This window comes from Hemicordylus capensis, chromosome 4, assembly GCF_027244095.1.
Source record: "Hemicordylus capensis ecotype Gifberg chromosome 4, rHemCap1.1.pri, whole genome shotgun sequence".
Taxonomy (NCBI): domain Eukaryota; kingdom Metazoa; phylum Chordata; class Lepidosauria; order Squamata; family Cordylidae; genus Hemicordylus; species Hemicordylus capensis.
The window spans coordinates 137,199,375-137,213,993 of record NC_069660.1 but is presented as its reverse complement, the minus strand read 5'-3'; the positions used below and the strand labels follow the sequence as shown (position 1 = coordinate 137,213,993).

Below are 14,619 nucleotides of genomic sequence, written 5' to 3'. Positions count from 1 at the left end.
GCTTGCACAGGAAGACAATGTGGCAGGCCTTAGTAAGACACAAAAGGAAGTTGATGCTGATGATGAAAGTTCCACACATTTTGATAACAAAGTCAAAGTTGTGATCACTAGGGTCCCTGCCCCTCCTCTTCAGTGCACTCCTATGAACGTTAACTAACCTGGTTCAGTAGGCTTACTCCCAGGTAAGTAAGATTGCAGCCTTTGTCCCTGGGTTGGGGATAATCCCTACAGTTGTGCTGGGTTGTGGGAGGTTTCTGAAGCATAGCAGATTTGCTGAGATTGTTTGTTTGATCCTGGCTTGTTTTTGTATGAACAAAGCACAGTTCACCAACTTCAGGGATAAAAGGAACTTTTTGTCATCTCCTTGCTCACATGATAGAGGATGAAAAGTGAAATGAGTCTTAGTCTCATTCGTGATCATGTAAAGCACATCAGTATTACTGTTTAGTCCCACGTTTGTCATTTCTACTATCCATTAGAAACTTCCTTAGAATCAAACAAACTGGCTTGCCATGAGACTAAAGTGGCAATCCTTTGGACACTTGCTTGGGAGTAAGACAAGTTCCACTTGTCAATAGAACTTGTTCTCTTTTTATTTTCTGTTCCACAAATATCTGACCATTTAAATATATACAACTCATAGCAAAATATCCATATAAATATAAAAGCGTACAATCTCTTATACAGTAGATAAGCATCAATAAATTTATACAGGTAGTATGAGAGTCCCTCCTTTATCCTGTTCTCTTCCTGCACAAAAGGAAGAGCCATAAATAAATGTCAAAGGAACACATTTTAGTTCTGGCCCTTGTCTCCTCTTTCATGCCATCTCCCCAGACATTTTATTTTTCACTGTGGAATATTAAGACATTTTAATTGTGCCACTTTCCTTGAGGACTTGCTGTTTTCTGTGCCATCAAAGCGCTACAAGCTTAGGAAATATTGGTATGATGATTGTGGCGAGATTTTTATAGCACAAGCTAATATATATATATATATATATGGCATGTGTTCTTAACCCTAATTAATTATATATACAAGATGTATTTTATGTCTAATACTGAAGCAGACAAACCAACCTCGCAACCCTTTTTTGGTCTCTGTATCCATGAAAGATGTGACACTCCTGTAGATTCCCAGAACTCCTCTGCCAATGAGACCATGTGCCAGAACTCTGCTCTAGAAAAAGAGCCAGCAAATGGAACGCACAATCAAGGATCAGCCAAGCAAGAAAAAAATGAGGTAATTTTAATGCTTCCAAATAATGAGGACCTTTTGAATCTGTTTACTTCAATAAATTGGTGCAACACAATGGCTGCTATAATAGGAGCTCTTGTGCAACTTGGTGTTGTTTTTAAGGGTTATTTTTCTGTAGTAAGTGTGCTTGTTGTGCATTGTGCCTTCTAGCTAGTTCCTTATTCTTCTCAAAGCAAAGAAAAACACTTACAATTTTGTATAAAAACTATAGATGAATATGGAATCAAGCTTACTAATATTGTCTGAAATTTAACTGTATATACTAGATACATATAAGAAGGAATTAATGAGACCTAACTATATTTTGCTGCAATTGAACTTAATAGCTTTTGGTTCCCTGCTAAGACAACAAAGAGGCATCTTTCAAAGTGGTGATTCTCTTATATTTAGCAGGGGGAGAGCATCCCTTCAGTGGCTGTTGTTGGTGTCTCCCTTATGTTTGTTTTGTTTTTCCTGTGTAAACCTCTTTGCAAACATTTGTTTAAAAGCAGTATATAAATATTAGTAGTGGTGGTCCCAATATTTAGAGGCAGTTTTCTGTAGATCTTAAATGCATTTACTTTTGGTCACACATTGATATTTTGCCTTTATTAATATTTGTTGTAGTAGCCTTTATTAATATTTGTTCTCTTCGGGTAATGAGTAGCCAGGGATATAGAAAACGTATCCTAATTAAAAACACTAATCTGTATGGTGATCCGGGATTATTCCCAACATGGGTAATGTGCCTGTGCAGTAGCCCCGCAGAAGGATTTCATAGCTCTTCTAGGTGCTGTAGCTCTGTCTTTTGTACGTGAAGCACGCTTGGTATCTTGGGCAGCAGCGCACCTATAGCTCGATTACCTTTTGGCCACTGCAGCGTGTGCCTCATTAGGGTTCACTTCTCACCTTCACCTTGGTTCCTCTGAGAATTAAAATAAATTGGTTTGGATTTTAAGCAGTGGCATATCTAAGGAAAATAGTGCCCAGGGCAAGAACTGAAATTGCGCCCCCCCCATCCAAACATCTGACACCCATCTTTCAGATAACTTTACCATAATATCAGCTAAAAAATACAAGTCAAGTTCTTGGTTTGCAATATCATAGTTTATATTTTAATTTAAGAGAACAACAACAAGAAGACCCAATAATGCAAGGTAGGATATCAGAAATAGCTATTGATAATTGTCTCTTTTTATTCAAGGGCTTTATGTAGAAGTTCTGCTGGAATGCAAACCATAAGATTTGAATCATCAGGAGTTTTTTTTAGTCTGGCTGGGTGAGATTTATTGGCGCCTGATACTAGAATGACTTTCAGTACTATCTCCATTTAGTTTTCACAACATATGTAACCATTTATAACACTTAAGGTCACTTTGCACTGCTGAAATAAATTTGCTTAAGAGGTTTTGATGGCCTCCTTCTACACCAAGTCTCCTCTCCGTAAGAGGGGATGAACCAGTTAAAACCAGGGAAGTGATTCCCAGCAGTGTAACCTTTACCAACTTCTCCCCTGTGCACTTGAACTAGTATCAAGTTCTCTTTGAGGTGGGATGACTTGATACTAGTTCAGGGCAGGAAACAAAATGAACTACTTTTTTAGGCACATGCCCCAAATCCATGCAACATCCCCAGCCTCCAAACTGAAGGCTTCTGCACCCAGACAGCTGGCTTTGGGGGTCTTCTCTAATAATATCTAGATAAATTTGGGGGCAGCAATCTTTGGGGAAGTGATCAGTCATCAGTGGGAAGTCGTTGTCCCCCTCAGTTCCTTTTGTACTAGGGATGTGCGAACATCAAGGGCTAAGCAGCCACTTCCCTCCCTACCAGATCCGTTTTACTTGAGCTTGTGACGGATGGGATGGGAAAGCATCCAACCCAGAGCAGCGCAGATTAAATGAAATTAAGAAGGAGCCTGCCCAGTCTACATTATGAAGCTCCACTTCTTCCACCCACTGTGCACATGTCTTCAGCTAGAGATCCTCTTAATTTCCCCCTCTCCATCCATCTTCAGGAGAAGGGGGCGATGCTCAGGCTTTTGCCCAGACTCCCCCCACTCCTAGCCTTCCTCAATTTTCTTGCTTAAGGTAAACAGACAGCGTGGCTAACCCATCCCCAATTCCTGGATGGCTTTTTAAAATTCTTGCATTTCTTTTTTGCAAGGGTTCCCATCATCTCATTTGTCACAAAGAAAATGAACTCTGATGTATTAAGCAGAACCTCTGATTTATTTGATTTAGTAGTGGTCTGGGCTAGAGCAAAGTCCTCCGAAGCAATCTCCCAACGTAGAGTTAAAACGGAAAGGGGCGGGGGGAATGACATAAAAACTTAAGAGGCAGCGTTTAAGCCTCTTCCATTTGGCTAAACTGACCATGATTCCCAAAGGGCTGAAGAAATATTGTTTTAACAAGCAGCTGCAGTAGAAAGGACAAATGTTTGGGAACCACCGAGCCTTTCAGTATTGATGGGGGTAGAGGGAAAACGAGGGTGGGGGTAGGAAAGAGGAAGAAGGGAGTAGAAACAACTACCGGAGAGAGAAATCAAAGGCAGCCCTAGACGCTGAGAGCGTGAACTAAGCTCTGGAAAAGTTTCACCCTGATTCGATGTCTGTTTGTTAATGCAAAAGGAATGGAAATAAATAAATAAACCTCAAACCGGCTAGTTTGGGTTTAGTAGTTTAGCAAGACTAATTGCAGACAATGGAGCTGGAATGACTTTTCCAATTAGCTGCTGGTGGTTTTGTACGAAATCCCCTGCTTTCTCCAAACTTGTAAACTCGAAAAGCAAGGTAGGAAGTGAGGGGATCCAAGAAGAAGGTTACCAATTGCTCGCTGCCTGGATACAAAGCCCTTCACCCCTTCCACTTGCACATGGACAGGCACTTCAGAGAAAAAAGGGCGCGATGCAACAGGCTTGCATGCTTTCCCCTCAGCCTGCCCCAGTGCTCCCAAAGAAGGCACGCTCCAAAATGGGCTGGAAATGCGCCGAGAGGACAAAGGAAGTCAGCAGCAGCCCAGCCCCAAGAGGCATGCGTAGGCACCACACTACACATTTCCCTCTTCACCACCACCAACCCTCACTTCAATCAGACTGGTTCCCCAACTAACAGCACCTAGATTGCAGATAAACATGGGAGTAGCCCCGCCTGCTTTCAGTTTCCTCCCGAGAAGGAAACACGCAGGGGATCAGGGCTGCAAACTGGAAAGCGGTTCTTTCCTCACATGGAAAAAAATAGCTTCCAGAAAATTATATATACAGAGGTTTCAATTATAAGGGGGAGGAGGAGGCAAGGTATATTTAAAAATCAAGGCTGTTTGATATTGCCAGAATGCTGTGTTCTTTAAAAATATAAATAAATAAATTGGGGGGGGTCCTTACTTCAGATGTAGTCTGAGTCTGATACCAGTTCTTAACCCCCATGCCCCGTGCCCCATTTTCTGTTTAATAGACAATACTGCAGCAGTTCTTGCTCGTTTGGCAAAGGCAGAGAAGCACGAGGAGTGAAACCAACTGGCAGCCGCTTCTTAAACGCTGCTCCTGCAGGGTCCAGTTTCCTTGCAATGGGGTGGGGGGCTTGACTTCTTGGGCGATAACTCTGCCTTAGCAACAACGGACATTTCAGTTTCAGAGCAGTTTACTTACTCAGACTGAGTCAGCACACGAGCTAACCCCCAGCTCTCTCTCCAACATCCACATGGTCACTGGTTGTGCCGTGACTGGCTGCATACTAAGGAGGGCGGAGCACAACAAGGCAGAGCTCAGGAGAACCAGCAGCTGCTGGGAGTGGGCGGGGCTGCCAACAGGGAGGGAGGAAAGCTCTGTAGTTTTAACCTTTCCACCGCTGCAATGGACTCTGCTTCCACTCTCCAGGAGCCCCGCCCGGACAGATCTCGCAACTGGCAAGTCACGCGGCACGTCGGAGGGGGAGGGTTTTTTTTCCCATTTGTTTTTTTAAAAAAAATTCGGGAAAGGGTCAAGGCAGGAGATTGGCAGGGGCACTTTTTGGCACCCCCCACCATGTGGCGCCTGGGGCACGTGCCCCCCCTGCCCCCCCTATCGTTACGCCCCTGATTTTAAGGCTTGGGCTCAGGCGGCTCTTGACTACTTTTTCCTATCATTCCGGACTCATGAATCTTGTGGGGGGACTCTCCCGTCGTTGGACAAGCATGACGAGTATTTGCTGTGTTTGGGGGAAGATCCTATCGTCCGGACATGTAAGATCTGCCTCTCTTTTTTCCTAACAGACCAGAAAAAGTACATAATTGTGTCTTAGGGCTGCTTTATATGAAAAAACGTTGTACCATCTGACACCAATGCTGCGTTACTCATTGCCATCAGTGTCTGTGGCTTCAATCTTGCCTAACCATCAGCATGATGTTGGGACGTTCTCCCAAGAGAGCCTCCTAGCATACCAGCTTGGAGCACTCTAAGGAGGTTTTTAAGAAGCCCCATGATGTCTCCAAGGAAGGACATCACAAGCACCATAAGAAGCAGAAATATTATGAGGAAAACTTGTTGTGCTCAGCTTCTAAATATAAGAAGACCTCCTCCTCTACATCGATCCCAGACTACCCCAGCAGAGACCTCAAGTAATTCAATGTCGACATCAGCCCATCATCCGTTGTCAACATCTGCAGGGGACAAACATCTAGCTCCTCTTCCCTTGAACTCAGTTCAACCTCCAACATCTGACACCTTATCCATTGAAGGTTCTTTGGAGATTCGGGATCAAACCCTTTCTCCTTCCATGGTTCAGTTCGTCTCCTCTAATGCTTCCTCTTCCCCAGAGGTTTTGGATGTCATATCAACCCCAACATTGACACCAACACCAACCTTGAAGCTGATGTAGATGCCAATATCAACACCTAAGCTGACTTTGACACGGACCCTTAAGCCAACATCAGTGTCTACACCAGTACGGAGGACAACTCATTCTCCTGTTGCCCAATCTTCAACATTGCTGAGCTCAATACCAATGATACCCAACATTGTCAACACCTCCATGACGCAGCTTCAATTGTTCTCTCCTCTGCTTGGCGCACATATCACGGCTCACTCTTAGTCACTGCATCGATTTCCCCTTTACACCTCCAATATCCAAAGATCTTCCCTTGTTACAAGATATAGAATCCATTCTAGACTCTATGAATAGTGCACCATCTGTTTCCACCGGTTTTCCCCTACATTGTTTAGATGCTGATGAGGACCTGGGCACTAGTCTAGTACAGATTCCAAAATCTCCATCAGCATCACCTGCTAGAGTAATGCCAGCCTCCTCTTCTTCCTATTTACTCTATTAAAGAGAGAGATCACTATTGTACGCCTGGTTATTTCTCCTATTGGAAAAGCATGGAGCTCCCCTGGATCTGAGTTACATCCACAGGTTTGGGAAACTTAGAGATTCTTCTCTCAAGTCATCGCCATCATTACCATATGACTATGACGAATTCACTTGTCATAGACTGTGCCTCAGCGAGCAAATCTGTTAGAAAACAGTTTGCTCCAGTAGAAAATGGGGGAAGAAAACTAGACTCTTCTTCCAACAGACCTGGCCGTTTCTCTCCGGCTTGGTATCACATCACATCCAGTGCTTGGGTGTTGTATACTCTCCACTGAATATGCAATCAAAGTCACCACTACCCTTTCAAGGATAAAATGCACACTTAACTCCTACTTTAAGGAAACAAATGAAAGATGTCTTAGAGAAAGGAGTAATAGAACAAGTATCTCAAAAAGATCAAAAGAAAGGATTCTATTCCAGGTACTTTCAAGTCCCCCAAAGAGACTGGGGCTTCCTTCCAATCCTAGATTTAACGCTGACTCAACAAATTAATCTATCCAAAGAAATACTGTATGGTCACTTTACAAGGTATCCTGCTTCTGTTTGCAGAAGAAGAATGAATGGTGATTTTGGACTTGAAAGTCCTTACTTTCACATAGGAATTTACCCCAAACATAGAAAGCTTCTATGCTTCACCTTGGGACAATTAGCCTACCAATATACCATTTTCCCTCTTGGTCTCTCCACTGCTCCTCATGTTTTCACAAAGTGCACAAGAGATGTCATTGCCCATCTGAAAACACAAGGTGTCTCCATATTTCCTAGATGACTGGCTAGTAACTTCCACAACAAAAGTCTCTTTAACTTATCATGTCCTATACACTTTGACACTCCTCCAGGACCTTAGTATCCATGTCATCTGGAGAAAATCCATACTCCTACTTCAAAAATGCATTTCCTACATAGGAGACTTCCTCAATCCAAACTTGAAAAGAGCTTTTCTCCCAGAGGAAAGACAGCTCTTAATTGTCAACTTTATCTATGCTTTCAGGACCAGTCCAAGACTGAGAGCAAAAACCATACAAAGACTCTTAGGTTTGGTGGTATCTTGTACAGCCACAGTGAAATACGCCAGGCTAATTTTACTTCAAATATGGTTTCTGTCAGTATTCAAACTGAATGTGGACAGTCGACACTTGTGGCTGATTATCCCTTAACCCAGGGCTCCTCAACTTCGGCCCTCCTGCAGATGTTGGCCTACAACCCCCATAATCCCTGGCTATTGGCCACTGTTACTGGGGATTATGGGAGTTGTAGTTCAAAAACAGCTGGGGGGCCTAGGTTGAGCAGGCCTGCCTTAACTAGTCTTGCAGTCTCTTCAGTGGTGATCTTGAAGGGATAATCTCTCCAAGGTCATTCCTTTCCAGCCTCTGGCTCCTACTGTCACAGTAATAACTGATGTTTCTCTCAAAGGTTTGGGAAGCTCACTGCCTGAACCTACATGTTCAGGGCATGTGGAATGCCAACAGTCAATGCTCTATATCAACTTCCTTGAACTTCTAATGGTCTTCCTAGATCTAATATCTTTTCTACACATAAGGAACCGCACAATTAAAGTGTTAGTAGACAATACCACTGCAATTGCCTATATCAGTCGACAGGATGGGACAGTTTCCAGGTTCCTTTGCAATTTGGCAATTCAACTTTGGGACTTGAGCATTCAACACAGTCTTTCTTATTGCTCTCCACATAAAGGGCACTAACAACTCTCTTGCCGATGCCTTGTGTAAACCTTTTTCAACAACATGAATGGGAAGTCAAACAATCAGCTCTCAACAATCTGTTCCAACAATGAGGGATCCCCTGATAGACCTCTTCACAACTGCATCCAACAAGAAATGCAAGCAATATTGCTCAAGAGCCTAGCGAAAAGGTATTTTGGCGATGCCTTCCAAATGACATGTAGGGACCGCTATTTTTACCTGTTTTCTCATTTTCCTCAATTAACCAGAGTTTTGAGCAAAATTTTACAAGAGAAAATGAAATGCATCATTCCCATGGTTCCCTCTTCTGCTTTGATACTCCAGGGGAATCCACTACCACCTTCCTAAGTGCCAAAATCTTTTGTCTCTTGCCTCAAGTGAACGGCTGTGCCTTCCACAACAATTTTCAAACCTTTGTAAAATTTTATTTTCAGACCTGTGACTTCTTCATATTTTTCCAATTCATCTTGTATAGCTGAGATAAACATTAAAGGATCTGTCAGAATTAGAGCAATGTTCACATACAGGCTAATCCTATGCTCTAGATCAGTGATTCTCAAACTTGTCCTCAGGTGTTATTGGACTTCAACTCCCATAATCCCCAACCAAAGGCCACTGAGGCTGGGGATTATGGGAGTTGAAGTCCAATAACACCTGAGGACCCAAGTTTGAGAATCCCTGCTCTAGATTATTAACAATAAGACCTTTAATAACTTGGTTACGTCTGATAGCTTCAGCCAAGGATTCTATAGAAAGTATAAATAATAGCAGTGAAAGTGGGCATCCCTGTTTTATACCCCTCATTATATTAAAAGGCTCTGAGTCCCAAGAATCAATTTGAATTCTAGCAAAGGATTTACCATCAAGTTGCTTAATAATGTTGGCAAACCCTGTACACATTTGTAAATACTCCACTAATTTAATCAAGTAAGGCCACTGTAGCTGGTCAAAAGCTTAGAATATGCCTAGAGTTAGTAAGTATGTTTCCCAGACTATGGGAATCAATTATATCAAGCAGCAGCGATATAGGATGATGCTGAAAGGCATAATCTTGTACTGGAGTATAGCGGCTTGGGTGGTAAGGCATGATGGGTGTGCTACCTACTACCCAACCCACAAAACAATGGGGTGGCTTTTAATGACCTTTTAAAAAAGATTCTGGGTCAGTCGGGTCAACGCTAAGTCAACCTTACGCAGTAGAAGAAAATATCAAAAAACCCACTAAAAACACTCAACTGTCTAATTTTTGTTTTGTGGGTTGAGGTAGCAGCCATCATGACCTACCACCCAACTCTCTTTGGTGTCCCTAGGCACTACCCATTGCAGAATATTTGGCTGCTTCAAGTCACCCATTATTCCTGTGGGAGAAACAACGCACTGCCACACAAGTGAAAAGGATATCTCCCAGCACAGAGCACAACACGCGGCTCACTAAACACATTCCAAAAAAGAATAACTGATGAGACTCTGCCAGCCACAGTGCCAGGTGCCCACACTGCATCATTGGCACAGGTTGCGCTCACGCACACATGTTCACTTACACACACACACACACTTACTTATGATTCCATTGCAACAGCAGCAGCACGCTTAGCAAGCGTAGCCATAAGCTGAGCTCAACTAGAACAACCTCTTAAGCGTCACCACATTTTGACTGAGTACACCTGACTTGCAATGCAGATTTCAGACAAAGCAGACCAGAGCAACTTCTAGTTCAGCAACATTTTAAGAGTGCACCTTGCAATACTGATGCAGAATCAGATTGCAGAGCAGAGTTGCCAGAGTGGTGAGTGACGCACAAGGCCAAACATGGAGCTTGCAGCAGTCATCAAGAAACCTCACATACAGAGAGCTGCTGCCACTGTCCTTATCACCATCTCATCTCACAAACAAACCCAACCACCACAACTCAAGTAAGGCAGGCACCCTAAGTTCTGCCTTTCTTCATCTGGGATCCAGCAAAACCAGTAACAGGACTGCAAGCGTATTATAAACAGTGCTGAGAAAAGAAAACCAACCATATATTTCTCTCTGACGAGGATAAGTCTTTCTTCTCCATGTCTAGATAATAAGTTGGCTTCATAATATTGGTTGGGCCCTGGCTGTACTGACAGCCTGCCTGTCAGATACATGTCTACCTAATCATCATGAGCTATGCATGCTGACTGTGCCCATTGGGCGGGGGGAAGATTAGCAGTAACATAACAGTAATGACAACACAATAAAATCAACCTCCTGCTTGCTCCACCATGGCCTCAGATTGGTGACACTGAGCTTGGCTAGACTTGGCAATATGTTGCCCAAAATTAGACCAGATCCATATCCCTGTCTACCACCACTGGGTACTGCAGAATGCTCTGTTCAGCATTTTTGCAGGGCAATCAATCAATCAACCTTTATTACGGTCGGAGACCAGTATAAAAAATCATATACATACTAGCACTAAAGGGACCAATAGTTTATACGAGTTGCAAAGTATCTAAAATTAAGAATAATTGAGTATAAAAGAGACAAATTAAAATGGATAAAAGGATATAAACATTAATCCTAAAAGAAGTAAAAGAGCTAAAAATACTATTTCTATTATAATTTTTTTTAACAGAGGAAATAAACAAAAGGGGGGCATACAATATTAATAAAACTGAACAAACCAGTTTAAAAGTTACAATAAACAATAAAACAATAAAAGCAAAATTATAAAAGCATTAAGAACAATAAAAAAATAAAATAAAGAAAAACGAAAACAAAAGGAGACGTGAGCGACTGCGAAGTCACCGGGATCCAATTAAGGCTAAAAGGGCTCACAACCCATCAACCTCTGACAGATGCCTATCGCAGCCGCACAGAACCTGGCAACGTATATGTAATGGCAGGCTTAGAGTCGGAGAGTAGCAGGAAGCTATAGAATTGGCTTGGTTGACTTGGATACTTGTTCAGCAATGGGAGGATGAGTGAGGCATGGATGTCTTTATAGAACGAGCAGTAAAGAAAGACATGCTCTGTGGTTTCGATCTGCCCTGAGCCACAGGGGCATAGTCACTCTGCAAAAGGAATCCTTCTATAACGGCCTTCCAGCACCATTGAAGGGAGTCATGGCAGTGAGCCAAAGTGAATGCCCTTCTATGTTTGGGGCCTCCAGTTGATTGAGATATGCTGCAGGAGAAGCAGAATATCTAAGCCTGTCATTGATATAAAATTTTGGAACACTGCTGTGATCAGTTTGAAGCTTAATGTCTGTAATGCGCTGCTTGATGGTTGTTTTTGCCTGATCATAACCCATGTTGAGCAAGGATTGGGGAGAGAGGCCCAGGGTAGCCATTTTGGCCTCAGTTCTCTGAATCCAGCTAGATTGATAATCGTTGTGTAGGGTTAGGGGTGCAAGTATATGCAGAGTAAACTGTGTCACTGCTTCGAATATGTTCTAGTATTTCATAAAGACAGTTAAAATGAGAGAAAGAGACCAAGAAACTCCCAGTGGGCCTTAATACTAAGGATTTCACACTGATTCAAAGACAAACTCAACATTAATAGCGATATTATTAAGACAACTCGCTTATCACAAGAAGCAAAGTAAGAGTAAATGAATACAACCCTAGCTTATAAGCTTCAGCTCAGTATTCACAAGCCTTGATTCTCTGTACATAGCGCCAAACTAAATATGTGTACAGTGACTTATATTATATTAATAAAATTTTTTTTACCTGTAGCTCTTTTGGGGAGCTTCCTAAAGGTTGTGGTGGGGTCTTCAAAGGTTTCCCCTCCCCCCGCTGGCCTCTAGGGCCTCACAGGGACCATTTGAGCATGTGCAGTGTTCAAAATTTTGTTTTAAAAAATGGCCACTGAAAACAAAATGGCCACCACGCATGCTCAAATGGCCTCTGCAAGGCCTGGCATGGCCTCACAGAGGCCATTTGAGCATGTGCAGTGGCCATTTTGTTTTTGGTGGCCATTTTTTAAAAAAATAATTTTTAAAAAATGGCGCCCCCCTTCAAGTGGCGCCCGGGGCACGTGCCCTGCCTGCCCCACCCTAGATACGCCCCTGCTCCACCTGGCATCTAATAACTGCCAATAGCTCATCCGCTGTGTGGTCTGTTTCCAGAAGCTTCACATTCAGCACAGCCCTCTTAGGCTTCACTTCATGTGAGTGGCCATGCTACCATAGCAGTTGATGTTCTCCCTCTCTCTTGCCCCCACCAGTGCACTGTGAGGGACCTGAAAGTCCCACTAGAGCTGAACCACAGATCTGTAGTGAAGTGCAGACTGGTGTTGGGCCATTCTGACTTCAGCAGCCCTGGCACAACCTCCATGCATGCCCACTACAGGAAGGGTACCACAGGAAGGGTACCACACAGCTACTGGAGATGGTGCATGAGAGAATTTGGTAGTTGGGGGCAGCCAGCTGGTGAAAGCCAGCTTTCTCCACCATCTGCAATGGCTGATGGTCATCCAGGGCCATCGTCTCTCCAATGGCCCAGGTAATGAGGCGTGACTCTGGGCAACCAGACTGACTGCACCAACTGTATGACTGGCACAGTCCCATGCTTGAGGGCAGGAGCACGTCCCTTTCTGCCACTAGTAGAAGGCACAGCAGGCAGCCTAGTACTGCCAGCAGGAGCAAGGAAACCTGGATGATGCCATTTGAGGTACCTCCACATTGACAACATCTCAAGATGCTTGGCATCTTTGCCCCTGCTGACCTGTGCCCTGTAGTGGGTGCAGACAACACATGTAGGCTAACTCTGGCAGTGCTCAAAGTGATCCTACACGGTGCTGGTGCTGCTGGTCCTTGACCGTTTTGGCGGTGGCAGTACTACTGGGCCTGCTGGTTCCTGCTGGGGACCACCATCACTACCGACACCCTCTGTCCATTGCTGAAAAGGTCCACGTGCAACAGGAATGACTTCCTCCTGCTCCTCAGTCACACTGAGAAGGGGGATTAGGAGGATGACGAGAGCAATCTGGCTGCTAGGCTAGTAGCCAACATCTCCTCCACTCCCACCAAGGGAAGAGCTTCTTCCCTGACAGGGCTTCTCCCTATTTCTACCTCCACTGCTAAAGGTTGCTGCGCTGTAGGAGCAGGTGGCACCAGATAGGTGACCCTGCACGTAATGGCCTCTAGGGGAACAATGGTGACTTGGGGTAGGCCCTTCTTGTCACTCAGCCCCATCCCCCAGCATCTCCCTTCCCTCTGCCCCTCCTACCTCTGCACTGCACCATCCTGGAGGACATCCCTTTCCCCAAACTGGGCCTTATTTAAAAAAGAATACTCTAACCAAACCAAAAGTACAAAATCTAAAACTAAACTCTGGGGTGGGGTGGGGTGGAGGTATCAATCTGATGTCTTCAGCTGGAGTCTGACCAGGAAGAAGCTCAGGCAGTCAGGCTGAGCAGTACACACTGGCACTCAACAGCTGGGGGTCAGGCAGCAGAACAGGGCATGCAGGGTTGGGCAGCAGAGTGAAGTCAGGCAAGCACTGGCTTTAAATACACTTTGAAATTTCCTCCCCTTTTGCGACCCCCCCCCACCAGTGGGGGCAGAGTTGCCCTGACAACACTCTGATTTGAATGATAACAAGCCAAATAGGAGAATGGCTAGTGATTTCCTATAGGAAGGCAGTGACAACAAACCAATCAGTAAGAGAGAAAACTTGTAAACAAAGTTTACAAAATGGTGGCCACCATGCCGTTTGAATCTTCGAAGCAGTCTGTATCGGTTTGATTTGAACCGGGTTTGGTTCGAACTTGGACCGGCCACATCTTTCTGGGGTGAGCTCATCACCCATGTTGTGAATGATCCCGGATCACTTAAAGAACACCTGTTACAGGTAAGCAACTTGCTTTTACACTTTCTAGCACATTAAATAGAAGTATTTGTCAACAACTAAAATCCAACGAAAGCGTCTGAATATTTTGAAAGGCAAGACTTCTAGAAACTTACGGGGGGCTGAGATGTAGTATGGCATTTGTAGAAGGGGGCCTTTAGTGGTAGATGGGAAGGATGATCTCCTTTCTAATTCTCTTCTAAAAGCCAGCCATCCTTTGCAGTATGGGAGTAGGGAGCATCAGGAGTAGACAGAGGAGCATAGAGGAAGATCTACTACGAGGTCTTGAGAAGTTTCAGAACAACTACCTAGTATTGAGACTGGGTTATGAGTCTGGGTTATGAGTTGCCTCTCCCCAAAACGACATGAGATAGGATTGTGACCTGATGGCATACAAAAGAAGTCCTGCCATGGAGGATGAGATAGGACAACATGTATGTTCTGAATGTTCATGGAAGTGTCTCTGTTCTTATAACTCTAATTATAGAGTTACTAATTATAGATCCTCAAGACGCAC

The 14,619-nt window shown here is 43.9% G+C and overlaps 1 protein-coding gene across 3 annotated transcripts in view; it reads left to right on the top strand.

Annotated features, from left to right (window-relative positions):
• Nucleotides 1-14,619, top strand: part of WDR47 (WD repeat domain 47) — an 83,339-nt gene that overhangs the window by 34,964 nt on the left and 33,756 nt on the right. For all 3 annotated transcript variants that reach the window (XM_053250336.1, XM_053250338.1, XM_053250337.1), the window contains exon 6: nucleotides 1,116-1,242. In XM_053250336.1, coding sequence (XP_053106311.1) covers nucleotides 1,116-1,242 — 127 coding nt within the window. The remainder of the gene's footprint in view (nucleotides 1-1,115; nucleotides 1,243-14,619) is intronic.